The sequence below is a fragment of the Mesoplodon mirus genome (genome assembly GCF_964341445.2).
Source record: "Mesoplodon mirus genome assembly, chromosome: 8".
NCBI classification, from domain to species: Eukaryota; Metazoa; Chordata; class Mammalia; order Artiodactyla; family Ziphiidae; genus Mesoplodon; species Mesoplodon mirus.
Genome location: NC_138984.1, coordinates 92,995,929 through 93,011,903, shown reverse-complemented (window position 1 = coordinate 93,011,903; position 15,975 = coordinate 92,995,929). Strand labels below are relative to the sequence as shown.

At 38.5% G+C, this 15,975-nt stretch overlaps 1 protein-coding gene across 1 annotated transcript in view; it reads left to right on the top strand.

Annotated features, from left to right (window-relative positions):
• Window positions 1–15,975, top strand: part of CCDC141 (coiled-coil domain containing 141) — a 197,060-nt gene that overhangs the window by 34,184 nt on the left and 146,901 nt on the right. The window contains exon 3 of the mRNA XM_082629826.1: window positions 15,658–15,849. Within this exon, the coding sequence (XP_082485952.1) occupies window positions 15,658–15,849 (192 nt within the window). The remainder of the gene's footprint in view (window positions 1–15,657; window positions 15,850–15,975) is intronic.

Here is a 15,975-nt window from a genome sequence, read left to right as displayed (position 1 = left end):
CTGAACTTGACAGTGATCCCATGATGTTTATTTCAAAAGTGTTTTGAAATAAGTGTTATGAAATATTTTATCATTTTACTTGCTAAAAGAAGGGATAGTATTACTGCACAATTATTAGTTAACGTTTCATTATAGATTTCAAAACCAAGATTCTTGTTAGACCTTAAAAATTTAAGTCTTTTATTTCTGATCCTCAACTATTTAAAGTAAAACAGTTTTATTTACACATTGTGGATGTGCGGAGGGGCTGAATGGGCAGTCAGAAAGGGGGTGCTGGGGAAAATAACTGATCTTCAGGGACTGACACTTCACTCTGTTCAAAAACCATATTCCAGAGTCACATGTTTTTTAAAGTGGCTAAATAATGATGTTTATCACATACAGTTCTTTTGCTAACCCTCAGTTCGAAGACAGAGGTGATTTTAATTTGTTTCATGTATTCATTAAGTAGGTTCAGTTTGGAGAAGCCGTGAGAAATGTGAACTAAATCTCTGAATGTGTTTATTTGTGTAAGTAGGAGGGTCAGGCACGGCTGGATCAGGAACACAGTAATGTTGTCAAGGCTTTGTCTCTTCATCTCTTGGACGAGCTTTCACACATAGCTGGTAGGATGGCCAACCAGCTACTTTAGGCTCACATTCTGCCAACTTAGTAACTCTGGTGAAAGGTCTTTTTAGATAGCTCCCACAGAAAGGACTCTGAAGGAATAGGCTTTTCCAGGCTTGGAACATCTTCCACCCTTGAATCAATCACATTTTCATCCTTGCATCTATCGACCAGTTCATAACTGGGGTGGGTAACTCCTGTGAGCTAGCCCTATGTTGTTGCCTTCCCTTGTCAATGGGTGAGGAAACAGGGTTGGCCCTTCCTAAAGTCACATATCACGAGTTTCTCACATGAAAGAAGGGTACTATTGACAGAGAAGAAAAGGGCTATTCTATTGGCAAAAAGAAAAAAAAACCAACAAGCCTGCCACAGCAACTTAGTTTTCTCATTAGTGTTTGTGTGTCTAAGAAAGGAAGAAAAAGTAAAGTCTTCAATAGCAAAAACAAATTATGTCCTATCAAGAGAGAAAAAATACATTTCTTCAATAGTATGAACAATGGTTTTATTTTTGTATTTCAATAAGAACTTGGATATCATAAGCCTCTTACCAACACCAACTTTAATATTAACCCCTTTGTATGAAACGTGGTAGAAAACAAAGTGGAACATTTTGCATACAAAGTTTCTAGATTTCAGCTGCTCCTTGTACCTTGCAAGTGGTAGATACTCAATAAAGTTGAGTGAATTAATGGATTATTGTATCACGAAACCATGGAATTCGATGGGACCTTAAAAGTCATCTAGTTAATCTCTTAGATGGTTGTGGAGATCCCTTACAATATCCTGAAGAATGGGCATTGAATACTATTTGAACAATTTCATATGAAAATCCCCATTTTTTTCCTCGCAGGGTGGTTTTTTGCTATATGTTAACATAAAGTATTTAGAAGCTGATAACATTGAACAAAGGTGCATTCACATTGTTTAATTTCTTTTCTTTTTCCCTCTCCACCCATGCCCCATGCATGTAAAACACAAATAACAAGTTACTATTAAGTTACAAGTTATAATTAAGTGATATCTCAAGTAATATTACCTGCCATGATACTCAAATGAACAAGCTGGACTTTGTTGGAAATTTGGGGAGAATCCTGGCCAAGGAATTGATTGAAGAGAGATCGAGAAGGAGACCACAGGGCATTATTTCAGGAACAGACCCCTCAAGGGCAGCCTTGGAGCTGTCGGAGAGGAAGGCTGCAGTAATAATGGTAATACTGCGTAGTTGACATCTGGGCCAGTAGCTGAGGGGCTTCCTTGTGGCTGGTGGAAGTGTATTTTCACTGGGGTTACAGAGAAGAGGGAAATGAGGTGTTCCTCATCTGGAAGATAGGAAAGTACAAAGTATCCCAGAGAAGTATCTTATATTCAGAAACACACACTGTATTGAAGCAGGGGTAGGAATGGGAAGCAAACATCCCATTCCTCTTTAATTATTTGTTACCTCTTGTAATGAAAGTTCTTTAGAATGCTGTGTGCTGTGCTTGTTCATTGCAGTATTCGTTTTTTCTTGTTATTATTTTTTCCATAGATAAATCCAACATGTAGGCAATCTCTAAATACATCCCAGTTTTGGGTTAACTTGTTTTGTTCTGTTCTTGACTTAAATAGAATACCCTAAAATATTCTCCGAATTTTTGTGTGTTTGGTAATTTCAAAACTCTATAGAAGCCAAAAGAAATTCTGTGGCTTTTAAAACCAGATTTTATGCTCTTCTTTACTTGGATTTTAAATTACCTGACAGAGAGGGCGAGGTGTGGTTTCAAGTAAACTTCAGAAAATCAATATTCATATCTCATCTGTAGGAAAGAAATTTCAGATGGTATCTTCCTCCTGACTCTGAAATGTAATCTAATAACCAAAGTGCTTGGCAGTAGAATTAGAATCAGATTGACAGTAAACTGTAATATTTATTAATTCAAAGACTGTTATATTTATAGATAAACACAACTCACCCATCAGCAAATGGCAATTATTCTTAAAAAAAACTGGTCATTAGTATGCATTGTATGATGAGTTTTGAAACAAATTTGTCAGGACAGTTATTAGCATTAGAAGAAATAGCAAGAGATCACGATAAACTTTGATTTAGAATACATTTTATATCAGCATTGGCAATGTGGTTGTGATAATGACAGAACATGTTTGCTTTCACATATGTTTCCTTTGTTTTAGTGAGGCATGCCCCAGAGATGCATAAAAAGGAATATGTTGATGTCTTCCTAGTCATTCATACAGTCCTCAGCCCATGGGAACTACAAATCCCAGAGTGCATTCTTACTTAAACATGGGTTTCAGAAACTAATGGACTCAATTTAATGAGACAATTGGATTTACCATGAAGTCTAAAATGCTGACTTGAATTTTACAAAACATAGACCTTTGTCAAGTTTGCTACATTTCTACATTCAGTTTTAACTAGCAAATGTTTGTACTGTCCATCTCATCTGTATGTGTCATACAATTGTTTTCATACATTAAAAAAAATAATCATTTCACCATAGGTAACTAGTGTAAAATTTACGGACAAAATGAACAATTGAGAGTTTTTCTGAAAGAACAATTCTTTCTAAAATGTATTATAACATACTTGTTCCTTGGAGGTAGATCACTGTTATTTGGATCAACTTAAATATCTTATGTTTTGAAATTCTCACTGGCATGTCATGTAGCAACTTCAATCAGAAATAGCTTTTTGTTTTCTATTAGGGGGTTAAAGTCATTTTGTTCATTCCTGCAAGGACCTCAGTATGTTCTCCATCCAGTGTTTTTATATATTTTTTTCTTCTTTAAAAATTTTTAAATTTAATTTTATTTATTTTTTTATACAGCACGTTCTTATTAGTCATCCATTTTATACACATCAGTGTATACATGTCAATCCCAATCGCCCAATTCAGCACACCACCATCCCCATCCCCCGCCGCTTTCCCCCCTTGGTGTCCATAGGTTTGTTCTCTACATCTGTGTCTCAATTTCTGCCCTGCAAACCCATTCATCTGTACCATTTTTCTGGGTTCCACATATATGTGTTAATATACGATATTTGTTTTTCTCTTTCTGACTTACTTCACTCTGTATGACAGTCTCTAGATCCATCCACGTCTCAACAAATGACCCAATTTCGTTCCTTTTTATGGCTGAGTATTATTCCATTGTATATGTGTACCACAACTTCTTTATCCATTCGTATGTTGATGTGCATTTAGGTTGCTTCCATGACCTGGCTATTGTAAATAGTGGTGCAATGAACATTGGGGTGCATGTGTCTTTTTGAATAATGGTTTTCTCTGGGTATATGCCCAGTAGTGGGATTGCTGGATCATATGGTAACTCTATTTTTAGTTTTTTAAGGAACCTCCATACTGTTCTCCATAGTGGTTGTATCAATTTACATTCCCACCAACAGTGCAAGAAGGTTCCCTTTTCTCCACACCCTCTCCAGCATTTGCTGTTTGTACATTTTCCGATGATGCCCATTCTAACTGGTGTGAGGTGATACCTCATTGTACTTTTGATTTGCATTTCTCTAATAATTAGTGATGTTGAGCAGCTTTTCATGTGCTTCTTGGCCATCTGTATGTCTTCTTTGGAGAAATGTCTATTTAGGTCTTCTGCCCATTTTCTGATTGGGTTGTTTGTTTTCTTAATATTGAGTTGCAAGAGCTGTTTATATATTTTGGAGATTAATCCTTTGTCCATTGATTCATTTGCAAATACTTGCTCCCATTCTGAGGGTTGTCTTTTTGTCTTGTTTATGGTTTCCTTGCCGTGCAAAAGCTTTGAAGTTTCATTAGGTCCAATTTGTTTATTTTAGTTTTTATTTCCATTACTCTAGGAGGTGGATCAAAAAAGATCTTGCTGTGATTTATGTCAAAGAGTGTTCTTCCTGTGTTTTCCTCTAAGAGTTTGATAGTGTCCAGTCTTACATTTATGTCTCTAATCCATTTTGAGTTTATTTTTGTGTATGGTATTAGGGAGTGTTCTAATTTCATTCTTTTACATGTAGCTGTCCAGTTTTCCCAGCACCACTTATTGAAGAGACTGTCTTTTCTCCATTGCATATCCTTGCCTCCTTTGTCATAGATTAGTTGACCATAGGTGCGTGGGTTTATCTATGGGCTTTCTATCTTGTTCCATTGATCTATGTTTCTGTTTTTGTGCCAGTACCATATTGTCTTGATTACTGTAGCTTTGTAGTATAGTCTGAAGTCAGGTAGTCTGATTCCTCCAGCTCCGTTTTTTCCCTCAAGACTGCTTTGCATATTCGGGGTCTTTTATGTCTCCATACAAATTTTAAGATTTTTTCTTCTAGTTCTGTAAAAAATGCCACTGGTAATTTGATAGGGATTACATTGAATCTGTAGATTGCTTTGGGTAGTATAGTCATTTTCACAATATTGATTCTTCCAATCCAAGAACATATTATATCTCTCCATCTGTTTGTATCATCTTTAATTTCTTTCATCAGTGTCTTATAGTTTTCTGCATACAGGTCTTTTGTCTCCCTAGGTAGGTTTATTCCTAGGTATTTTATCCTTTTTGTTGCAATGGTAAATGGCAATGTTTTCTTAATTTCTCTTTCAGATTTTTCATCATTAGTATATAGGAATGCAAGAGGTTTCTGTACATTAATTTTGTATCCTGTAACTTTACCAAATTCATTGATTAGCTCTAGTAGTTTTCAGGTTGCATCTTTAGGATTCTCTATGTATAGTATCATGTAATCTGCAAACAGTGACAGTTTTACTTCTTCTTTTCCAATTTGTATTCCTTTTATTTCTTTTTTCTCTTTGATTGCCATGGCTAAGACTTCCAAAACTATGTGGAATACTAGTGGTGAGAGTGGACATCCTTACCTTGTTCCTGATCTTAGAAGAAATGTTTTCAGTTTTTCACCATTGAGAATGATGTTTCCTATGGGTTTGTCATATGTGGCCTTTATTATGTTGAGGTAGGTTCCCTCTATGCCCACTTTCTGGAGAGTTTTTATCATAAATGGGTGTTGAATTTCGTCAAAAGCTTTTTCTGTGTCTATTGAGACGATCATATGGTTTTTATTCTTCAATTTGTTAATATGGTGTATCACATTGATTGATTTGCGTATATTGAAGAATCCTTGCATCCCTGGGATAAATCCCACTTGATCATGGTGTATGATCCTTTTAATGTGTTGTTGGATTATGTTTACTAGTATTTTGTTGAAGATTTTTGCATCTGTATTCATCAGTGATATTGGTCTGTAATTTTCTTTTTTTGTAGTATCTTTGTCTGGTTTTGGTATCAGGATGATGGTGGCCTCATAGAATGAGTTTGGGAGTGTTCCTTCCTCTGTAATTTTTTGGAAGAGTTTGAGAAGGATAGGTGTTAGCTCTTCTCTAAATGTTTGATAGAATTCACCTGTGAAGCCATCTGGTCCTGGACTTTTGTTTGTTGGAAGATTTTTCATCACAGTTTCAATTTCATTACTTGTGACTGGTCTGATCATATTTTCTATTTTTTCCTGGTTCAGTCTTGGAAGGTTATACCTTTCTAAGAATTTGTCCATTTCTTCCAGGTTTTCCATTTTATTGGTGTAAAGTTGCATGTAGTAGTCTCTTAGGATGCTTTGTATTTCTGTGGTGTCTCTTGTAATTTCTCCTTTTTCATTTCTAATTTTATGGATTTGAGTCCTCTCCCTCTTTTTCTTGATGAGTCTGACTAATGGTTTATCAATTTTGTTTATCTTCTTAAAGAACCAGCTTTTTGTTTTATTGACCTTTGCTATTGTTTTCTTTGTTTCTATTTCATTTATTTCTGCTCTGATCTGTCTGATTTCTACCTTCTGCTAACTTTGGATTTTGTTTGTTCTTCTGTCTCTAGTTCCTTTAGGTGTAAGGTTAGATTGTTTATTTGAGATTTTTCTTGTTTCTTGAGGTAGGCTTGTATAGCTATAAACTTCCCTCTTAGAACTGCTTTTGCTGCATCCCATAGGTTTTGGATTGTCATGTTTCCATTGTCATTTGTCTCTAGGTATTTTTTGATTTCCTCTTTGATTTCTTCAGTGATCTCTTGGTTATTTAGTAACATATTGTTTAGCCTCCATGTGTTTGTGTTTTTTACCTTTTTTTCCCTGTAATTCATTTCTAATCTCATAGTCTTGTGGTCAGAAAAGATGTTTGATATGATTTCAATTTTCTTAAATTTACTGAGGCTTGATTTGTGACCCAAGATGTGATCTATCCTGGAGAATGTTCCGTGCGCACTTGAGAAGAAAGAGTAATCTTCTGTTTTTGGATGGAATGTCCTATAAATATCAATTAAGTCTATCTGGTCTGTTGTGTCATTTAAAGCTTCTGTTTCCTTATTTATTTTCATTTTGGATGATCTGTCCATTGGTGTAAGTGAGGTGTTAAAGTCCCCCACTATTATTGTGTTACTGTCGATTTCCTCTTTTCTAGCTATTAGCAGTTGCCTTATGTATTGAGGTGCTCCTGTGTTGGGTGCATATATATTTATAATTGTTATATCTTCTTCTTGGATTGATCTCTTGATCATTATGTAGTGTCCTGCCTTGTCTCTTGTAATATTCTTTATTTTAAAGTCTATTTTATCTGATATGAGTATTGCTACTTCAGCTTTCTTTTGATTTCCATTTGCATGGAATATCTTTTTCCATCCCCTCACTTTCAGTCTGTATGTGTCCCTAGGTCTGAAGTGGGTCTCTTGTAGACAGCTTATATATGGGTCTTGTTTTTGTATCTATTCAGCAAACCTGTGTCTTTTGGTTGGAGCATTTAATCCATTCACGTTTAAGGTAATTATCGATATGTATGTTCCTATGACCATTTTCTTAATTGTTTTTGGTTTGTGTTTGTAGGTCCTTTTCTTCTCTTGTCTTTCCCACTTAGAGAAGTTCCTTTAGCATTTGTTGTAGAGCTGGTTTGGTGGTGCTGAATTCTCTTAGCTTTTGCTTGTCTGTAAAGCTTTTGATTTCTCCATCGAATCTGAATGAGATCCTTGCCAGGTACAGTAATCTTGGCTGTAGGTTCTTCCCTTTCATCACTTTAAGTATATCATGCCACTCCCTTCTGGCTTGTAGAGTTTCTGCTGAGAAATCAGCTGTTAACCTTATGGGAGTTCCCTTGTGTGTTATTTGTCATTTTTCCCATGCTGCTTTCAATAATTTTTCTTTGTCTTTGATTTTTGCCAATTTGATTACTATGTGTCTTGGCGTGTTTCTCCTTGGGTTTATATAGGGGACTCTCTGAGCTTCCTGGACTTGGGTGGCTATTTCCTTTCCCATGTTAGGGAAGTTTTTGACTATAATCTCTTCAAATATTTTCTCTGGTCCTTTCTCTCTCTCTTCTCCTTCTGGGACCCCTATAATGTGCATGTTGTTGCATTTAATGTTGTCCAGAGGTCTCTCAGGCTGTCTTCATTTCTTTTCATTCTTTTTTCTTTATTCTGTTCCGCTGCAGTGAATTCCACCATTCTGTCTTCCAGGTCACTTTTCCGTTCTTCTGCCTCAGTTATTCTGCTATTGCTTCCTTCTAGTGTCATTTTCATTTAAGTTATTGTATTGTTCATCTCTGTTTGTTTGTTCTTTAATTCTTCTAGGTCTTTTTTAAACATTTGTTGCACCTTCTCGATCTTTGCCTCCATTCTTTTTCCGAGGTTGGATCATCTTCGTTATCATTATTCTGAATTCTCTTTCTGGAAGGTTGCCTATCACCACTTCATTTAGTTGATTTTCTGGGGTTTTATCTTGTTCCTTCATCTGGTACATAGCCCTCTGCCTTTTCATCTTGTCTATGTTTCTGTGAATGTGGTTTTTGTTCCACAGGCTGCAGGATTGTAGTTCTTCTTGCTTCTGCTGTCTGCCCTCTGGTGGATGAAGCTATCTAAGAGGCTTGTGCAAGTTTCCTGATGGGAGGGACTGGTAGTGGGTAGAGCTGACTGTTGCTCTGGTGGGCAGAGCTCAGTAGAACTTTAATCCACTTGACTGCTGATGCATGGGGCTGGGTTCCCTCCCTGTTGATTGTTTGGCCTGAGGCAACCCAACACTGGAGCCTTCCTGGGCTCTTTGGTGGGGCTAATGGCAGACTCTGGGAGGGCTCACACCAAGGAGTACTTCCCAGAACTTCTGCTGCCAGTGTCCCTGTCCCCACGGTGAGCCACACCCACCCCCCGCCTCTGCAGGAGACCTTCCAACACTAGCAGGTAGGTCTGGTTCAGTCTCCCCTGGCATCACTGCTCCTTCCCCTGGGTCCCAATGCACACACTACTTTGTTGGTGCCTTCCAAGAGTGGAGTCTCTCTTTCCCACATTCCTGCCGAAGTCCTGCATTCAAATCCCACTAGGCTTCAAAGTCTGATTCTCTAGGAATTCCTCCTCCCGTTGCCAGACCCCCAGGTTGGGAAGCCTGACGTGGAGCTCAGAACCTTCACTCCAGTGGGTGGACTTCTGTGATATAAGTGTTCTCCAGTCTGTGATTCACCCACCCAGCAGTTGTGAGATTTGATTTTACTGTGATTTCACCCCACCTGCCGTCTCATTGGGTCTTCTCCTTTGTCTTTGGATGTGGGGTATCTTTTTTGGTGAGTTCCAGTGTCTTCCTGTTGATGATTGTCCAGCAGCTAGTTGTGATTCTGGTGTTCTCCCAAGAGGGAGTGAGAGCCTGTCCTTGTACTCCACTATCTTGGTTCAGGCTCCTATTTTTTAATCAAAATGATGATTTATATCCAGAAATAAAATAATTGCTGAAATAGAACTGGTCATAGAATATAGAATATCATCATTAACCATCATCCTGATTTTACTAATGAAGAAGCTAATTCCCTTGAAAACACAGCAACTTGCCTAAGCTAGTTTGTGGCCAATCCATAAGGAAAATATGCTCTGAAACATTGTTTGCTTTTTTTCATCATTAGCAATTTAGATTCCCTCATTTTTGGGAGTAGCTTTTTATTCATTCAACAAATAACTTTCGAATGTCTTCAATAAAATTACTACTCTAGGCACTAGAGATTCAACCAAGGTTGAAATGTAGTGGTGCCAGGAATATAAAATCAAAAGTCACAGCCTGACAGGGAGATAGGCTTGTAGACTGATAACTTAAATGTAACGTGATGAGCAGAATCTAAACAAGTGGAACCATAAGAAGTGTGCTCCAAAGTCTACCTGAGGGACTCTGGGGGGAACTTTTCAAGAAAGGTGGCCTCCTTCAAGGAGGAACAGTTTAAAAGGAATGAAATGAGGAAGAGCAGAAGAGGCAGACAGAATATCACACAAATGGGATCGGAGACTTGAGAAGCTACATAGAGTTGGCCCCACCTTTTTTTTTTTTAACATCTTTATTGGAGTATAATTGCTTTACAATGTTGTGTTAGTTTCTGCTGTATAACAAAGTAAATCAGTTATATGTATACATATATCCCAATATCCCCTCCCTGTTGTTTCTCCCTCCCACCCTCCCTATCCCACCCCTCCAGGTGGTCACAAAGCACCCAGCTGATCTCCCTGTGCTATGCAGCTGTTTCCCACTAGCTATCTATTTTACATTTGGTAGTGAGTATACGTCAATACTACTGTCTCACTTCGTCCCAGCTTAGCCTTCCCCCTCCCCGTGTCCTCAAGTCTATTCTCTATGTCTGCGTCTTTATTCCTGTCCTGCCCCTAGGTTCATCAGAACCTTTTTTGTTTTTTTTTTTAGATTCCATATATATGCGTTAGTATACAGTATTTGTTTTTCTCTTTCTGACTTACTTCACTTTGTATGACAGACTCTGGGTCCATCCACCTCACTACAAATAACTCAATTTCATTTCTTTTTATGGCTGAGTATTATTCCATTGTATATATGTGCCACATCTTCTTTATCCATTCATGTGTCAGTGGCCACTTAGGTTGCTTCCATGTCCCAGCTATTGTAAATAGAGCTGCAATGAACATTGTGGTACATGACTCTTTTTGAATTACGGTTTTCTCAGGGTATGTGCCCATTACAATGCTGTTTTGATTACTATAGCTTTGCAGTATAGTTTGAAATCAGGGAGTGTGGTTCCTTCAGCTTTGTTCTTCTTTCACAAGACTGCTTTTTGTGGGACTTCCATGGTGGTGTAGTGGTTAACAATCTGCCTGCCAATGCCGGGGACACAAGTTCGAGCCGTAGTCCGGGAAGATCCCACATGCTGCAGAGCAACTAAGCCCGTGTACCACAACTACTGAGCCTGTGCTCTAGAGCCCATGAACCACAACTACTGAGCCCGCATGCCACAGCTACTGAAACCCATGCACCTAGAGCCCATGCTCCACAACAGAGAGAAGCCACTGCAATAAGAAGCCCATGCACCGTAATGAAGGGTAGCTCCTGCTCATTGCAACTAGAGAAAGCCCATGCACAGCAACGAAGACCCCGTGTAGCCAAAAATAAATAAATAAATTTATTTTTTAAAAAAGACTGCTTTTTCCATTCAGGGTCTTTTGTGATTCCATACAGATTTTAGGATTATTTTTTATAGTTCTGTGAAAAATGCCATGGGTATCTTGATAAGGATTGCATTGAATCTGTAGATTGCTTTGGGTATTATGGACATTTTAACAATATTCTTCCGATTTATGAGCATGGTATATCTTTCCATTTATTTATGTCATCTTCAAGTTCTTTCATCGGTGTCTTACAATTTTCAGAGTATAGGTTTTTCACTTTTTTGGTTAAATTTATTCATAGTTTATTTTATTCTTTTTGATGCAACTATAAATAGAATTGTTTTCTTAATTTCACTTTCTGATAGTTCATTATTAGTGTATAGAAATGCAACAGATTTCTACATTTCTACATATGTTGTATCCTGCACCTTTACTAAATTCATTTATTAGTTCTAATAGTTTTTTTGGTGGAGTCTTTAGCATTTTCCTTATATATTGTATCATGTCATCTGCAAATAGTGAGAATTTTACTACTTTTTTTCAAATTTGGATACATTTTACTTCTTTTTCTTGTCTGACTGCTATGGCTAAGACTTCCAATTTTATATTGAATAAAAGTGATGAGGATGGGCATCATTGTTTTGTTCCTGATCTTGGAGGAAAGCTCTGTTTCCTTACCTAGTTTGGGGAAAGTTTTCAGCCATTAATTCTTCAAATAAGTTTTCTGCCCCTGTCTCTTTTCTCCTTCTGGGACCCCTATAATGCGAATGTTATTACTCTTCTTTAAATATAAATTTATTTATTTACTTTTGACTGCATTGGGTCTTCATTGCTGTGCACAGGCTTTCTCTAGCTGTGGTGAGTGGGGCCTACTTTTCCTTGTGGTGCGCATGCTTCTCATTGCAGTGGCTTCTTTTGTTGTGGAGCACAGGCTCTAGGTGTGTGGGCTTCAGTAGTTGTGGCATGATGGCTCAGTAGTTGTGGCTTGCGGGCTCTAGAGCGCAGGCTCAGTAGTTGTGGCGCATGGGCTTAGTTGCTCCATGGCATGTGGGATCTTCCCAGACCAGGGATCGAACTCATGTCCCCTACGTTGGCAGGTGGATTCTTAACCACTGTGCCACCAGTCTGAATGTTAATACTCTTGATGTTGTTCCAGAGGTTTCTTAAACTATCCTAATTTTTTAAAATTCTTTTTTCTTTTTGTTGTTCTGATTGGGTGATTTCCACTATTTTGTCTTCCAGGCTGTTTGTATGTTCTTCTGTATCATCTATTTGTGGTTTATCCCCTCTAGTGTATTATTTCAGTTATTGTATTCTTCAGCTCTGATTGGTTCTTTTCTATATTTCCTAACTCTGTTGAAGTTCTTACTGTGTTCCTGCATTCCCCTCCTGAGTTTGGTGTGCAACTTTATGACTGTTGCTTTGACTCTTTATCAGGTAAATTACTTATCTCCATTTTATTAGGGTTTTTTCCCTGAGGTTTTATCTTGTTCTTTTGTTTGGAATAAATTCCTCTGTCTCCTCATTTTGTTTGGTTTTCTGTGTTTTTTTCTATGGATTAGACAAAATAGTTACTTCTCCCAGTCTTGAAGGTGTGGTCTTGAGTAGGAGCATCTTCTATGTAGACTGCATGTGCCGGGCAGCATTGGCAGGCCAGCTGGAGCTGGAGCAGGCATGGGCCAGGGGCATGCTGGGGCAACCTTGGCAGGCTGGCTAGAGCACCAGGCACTTTTCAAACTGCTGCCTCTGCACTGGGACTCAGAATGAGTGAGTCTGTGGGCAAGCCCTCTAAGACTCTATTTCTTACAGCCCTCTAGCTCTACATAAGCCCTGCTGGTTTTCAAAGCTACTTAAGGGGCCTTGTCCTCCCAGTGCTGGTACCAAAGCCTGAGGTGCCCAGTGTGGGGCTTGAACCCCTCACTCCTTAGAGAGGACCTTCAAGTTTGTGATACCCCTTCCCATTTGTGGGTCACTGCACCAGGGTGGGTGTGTTGTCCTGACTACATCACATCTCTGCCCCTCCTACCCATCTTGATGTGGTTTTTAAAAATTCTCCTTAATTTTGGAAGAGCTGTTCTTCAGGTCTTTCTCAGAAAGAGTTGTTCTATATCTAGTTGTAGTTTTGGTTTGTCTGTGGGAGGCCATGAGCTCAGGATCTTCCTACTCTGCCATCTTGATCCCACCTGTCAGATGTTTTTATATTTCGTTTGGCTTTTCAATGAATCAACATTTTTAAAAACTCCTTATATTTTTCTTTAATTTGTTAATTTCTGATTTTGTATTTAATCAAGTAATCCCCTCTAATTTTTGTTTTATTTTATGAATCTTTTTCTATAATTTAGACTTGAATGTTTAATTAATATATTTTTTCTTTCTTTATGAACAGAGTTGTCTAATGCTATGAATTTCATCTAAGCATAAAGTCATCTGTATATCTTAGGTTTTAAACATAGTAACCTCATTGTTATTTTTTTCTAAATAGTCTGTAATTGTAGTTTTTTTTCCTTCATTTGATCTAGGAATTATTCTTTAAATTGCTTTCTTAAAATTTCTAAGAGGGCTTCCCTGGTGGTGCAGTGGTTGAGAGTCCGCCTGCCAATGCAGGGGACACGGGTTCATGCCCCGGTCCGGGAAGATCCCACATGCCGCAGAGCAGCTGGGCCCATGAGCCATGGCCGCTGAGCCTGCGCATCCGGAGCCTGTGCTCCACAACAGGAGAGGCCACAACAGTGAGAGGCCTGAGTACCGCAAAAAAAAAAAAATTCTAAGAGATTTGTTTTATCATCTGGCCTTTTGTTGTTTATTTCTACTTTTATTGCATTTTGATCTGACTGGGTATACCTACTTTAAATACTTAAATGTCATAAATGTAAACATCATAAGTACCTTATTTTCCCTGCAGATTGTGCAATTTATCAATATAGAGTACCATTTTTTTTTTTTTTTTTTTTTTTTTTTTTGCTGTACGCGGGCCTCTCACTGTTGTGGCCTCTCCCGCTGCGGAGCACAGGCTCCGGACGCACAGGCTCAGCGGCCATGGCTCACGGGCCCAGCCGCTCCGCGGCACATGGGATCCTCCCAGACCGGGGCACGAACCCGTATCCCCTGCATCGGCAGGCGGACTCCCAACCACTGCGCCACCAGGGAGGCCCTAGAGTACCATTTTTTAATGACAGTGATTTTTGTTTTGATTTCTAATTTGTCTGAGATTAACATTGCTAATCCTCCTTTACTTTTTTGTCTTTGCCTGATATATTTCATCTCCTTATTTTCAAATGTTATGACTTTTCAGTTTATTTTCAAATCTTATGTCTTTTCAGTTATGTCTTTTCTAATGTTATGTCTTTTCAGTTTATTTCAAATGTTATGTCTTTGCAGTTTAGTTTTATGACTCCAGCAAATATAAATTAGTTGAATTTTTTTCCCCTTAATCTGATAATGTTTGTCTTTTTTTTTTTGCGGTACGCTGGCCTCTCACTGTTGTGGCCTCTCCCATTGCGGAGCACAGGCTCCAGACGCACAGGCTTAGCGGCCATGGCTCATGGGCCCAGCTGCTCCGCAGCATGTGGGATCTCCCCGGACCGGGGCACGAACCCGTGTCCCCTGCATCAGCAGGTGGACTCCCCACCACTGCACCACCAGGGAAGCCCATGTTCGTCTTTTAATTGAAAAGTTAGCATCCATTTTTTGAGTGTTAACTGATATTTAATCATATTCCTATCGTTATGTTTTGGTTTTTTGTGTGCCCAAATAAATGTGTTCTTATGTCTTCTGTTTTCTTTGTTATATTTTGCAATATCGCATGTTTAGTTTCCTTTTCTGTTGACATTTTAGAATTTATTCATGTTATTGTTAGTCTATTATATTTTAAAATTGTGCCTTGATTTTGGTGCCAATATCAAGAACAAAACAGGATCTGTGGGATCCTTCTCCTATCCCCAAATGAGACAATTATGGAAGCACATGTTGCCCTTCATCTTCCATATTTTGTTGAAACAATTTGTAGTGTTGGTTACAGATATTCTAATTTTTACATTATGACTATTCACTTTCAAGAACTTACTCATAACATTTACACTAAGCTTCACAAGTATATTAACAATAACAACTATTTAGAATAAATAATAAATTTTACTGGGTTCATTTCTCACAATAGTTTTTTCATGATTACTCCTTTCTAGATGTATTCCAATTAGTTCTCCTTTTTTGAAATGTGAGGTCAACACAGTATTCTGTACCCCTGGGTATGTAGTTGTATTTTTGGGGGCAGGCTGTGCCGTGGCATGCAGGATCTTAGTTCCCCAACCAGGGATTGAACCCATGCCCCCTGTGGTGGAAGCACGGAGTCTTAACCACTGGACCGCCAGGGAAGTCCCTGTAGTTGTATAATTTTGATAAATCTCTACAGTGTTTGAACAATGTTTAAATGTGGATGTCTTTAGCCTGGCCATGCTCCACAGTTCACCACAATCTCCATTGCTCCCTCCTGCCTGCTTGATCTACCTGCCTGCACAGCAGTTTGTGTTTATAAATTCTCTTCTAGACCTTCCTAGAGTGCATATAATTTCAAAAATCCAAATGTTTAAAATATGATCCCAAGTTCTTACATTGAGTGACACTCTGCCTTTTCTTGCCTGGACTTAGGCTTTGGAAGACCGAGTATGGGAACTCCTGCAGGAAGCAGACAAGACGGCTCAAGAGAACAAGGATCAGAGCCAGGTCTATGATGCCATGGCCAAAACTCTGGGTGAAGCATGGGCAGCCCTGGTCTCCATGCTTGAGAGAAGGAGGGAGCTTCTCAGGTTGACCTCTGAATTTTTTGAAAATGCCTTGGAGGTTTGTGTTTAAAAAAACTTTCCCCTTCTCCACATCAGAGCACTCCTGAAAATGTTTTCTTTCTGCAAATAGACATTGTAGTCAGTTCAAAAAATGGTAGAATAACCAAGATATATACATTTAATT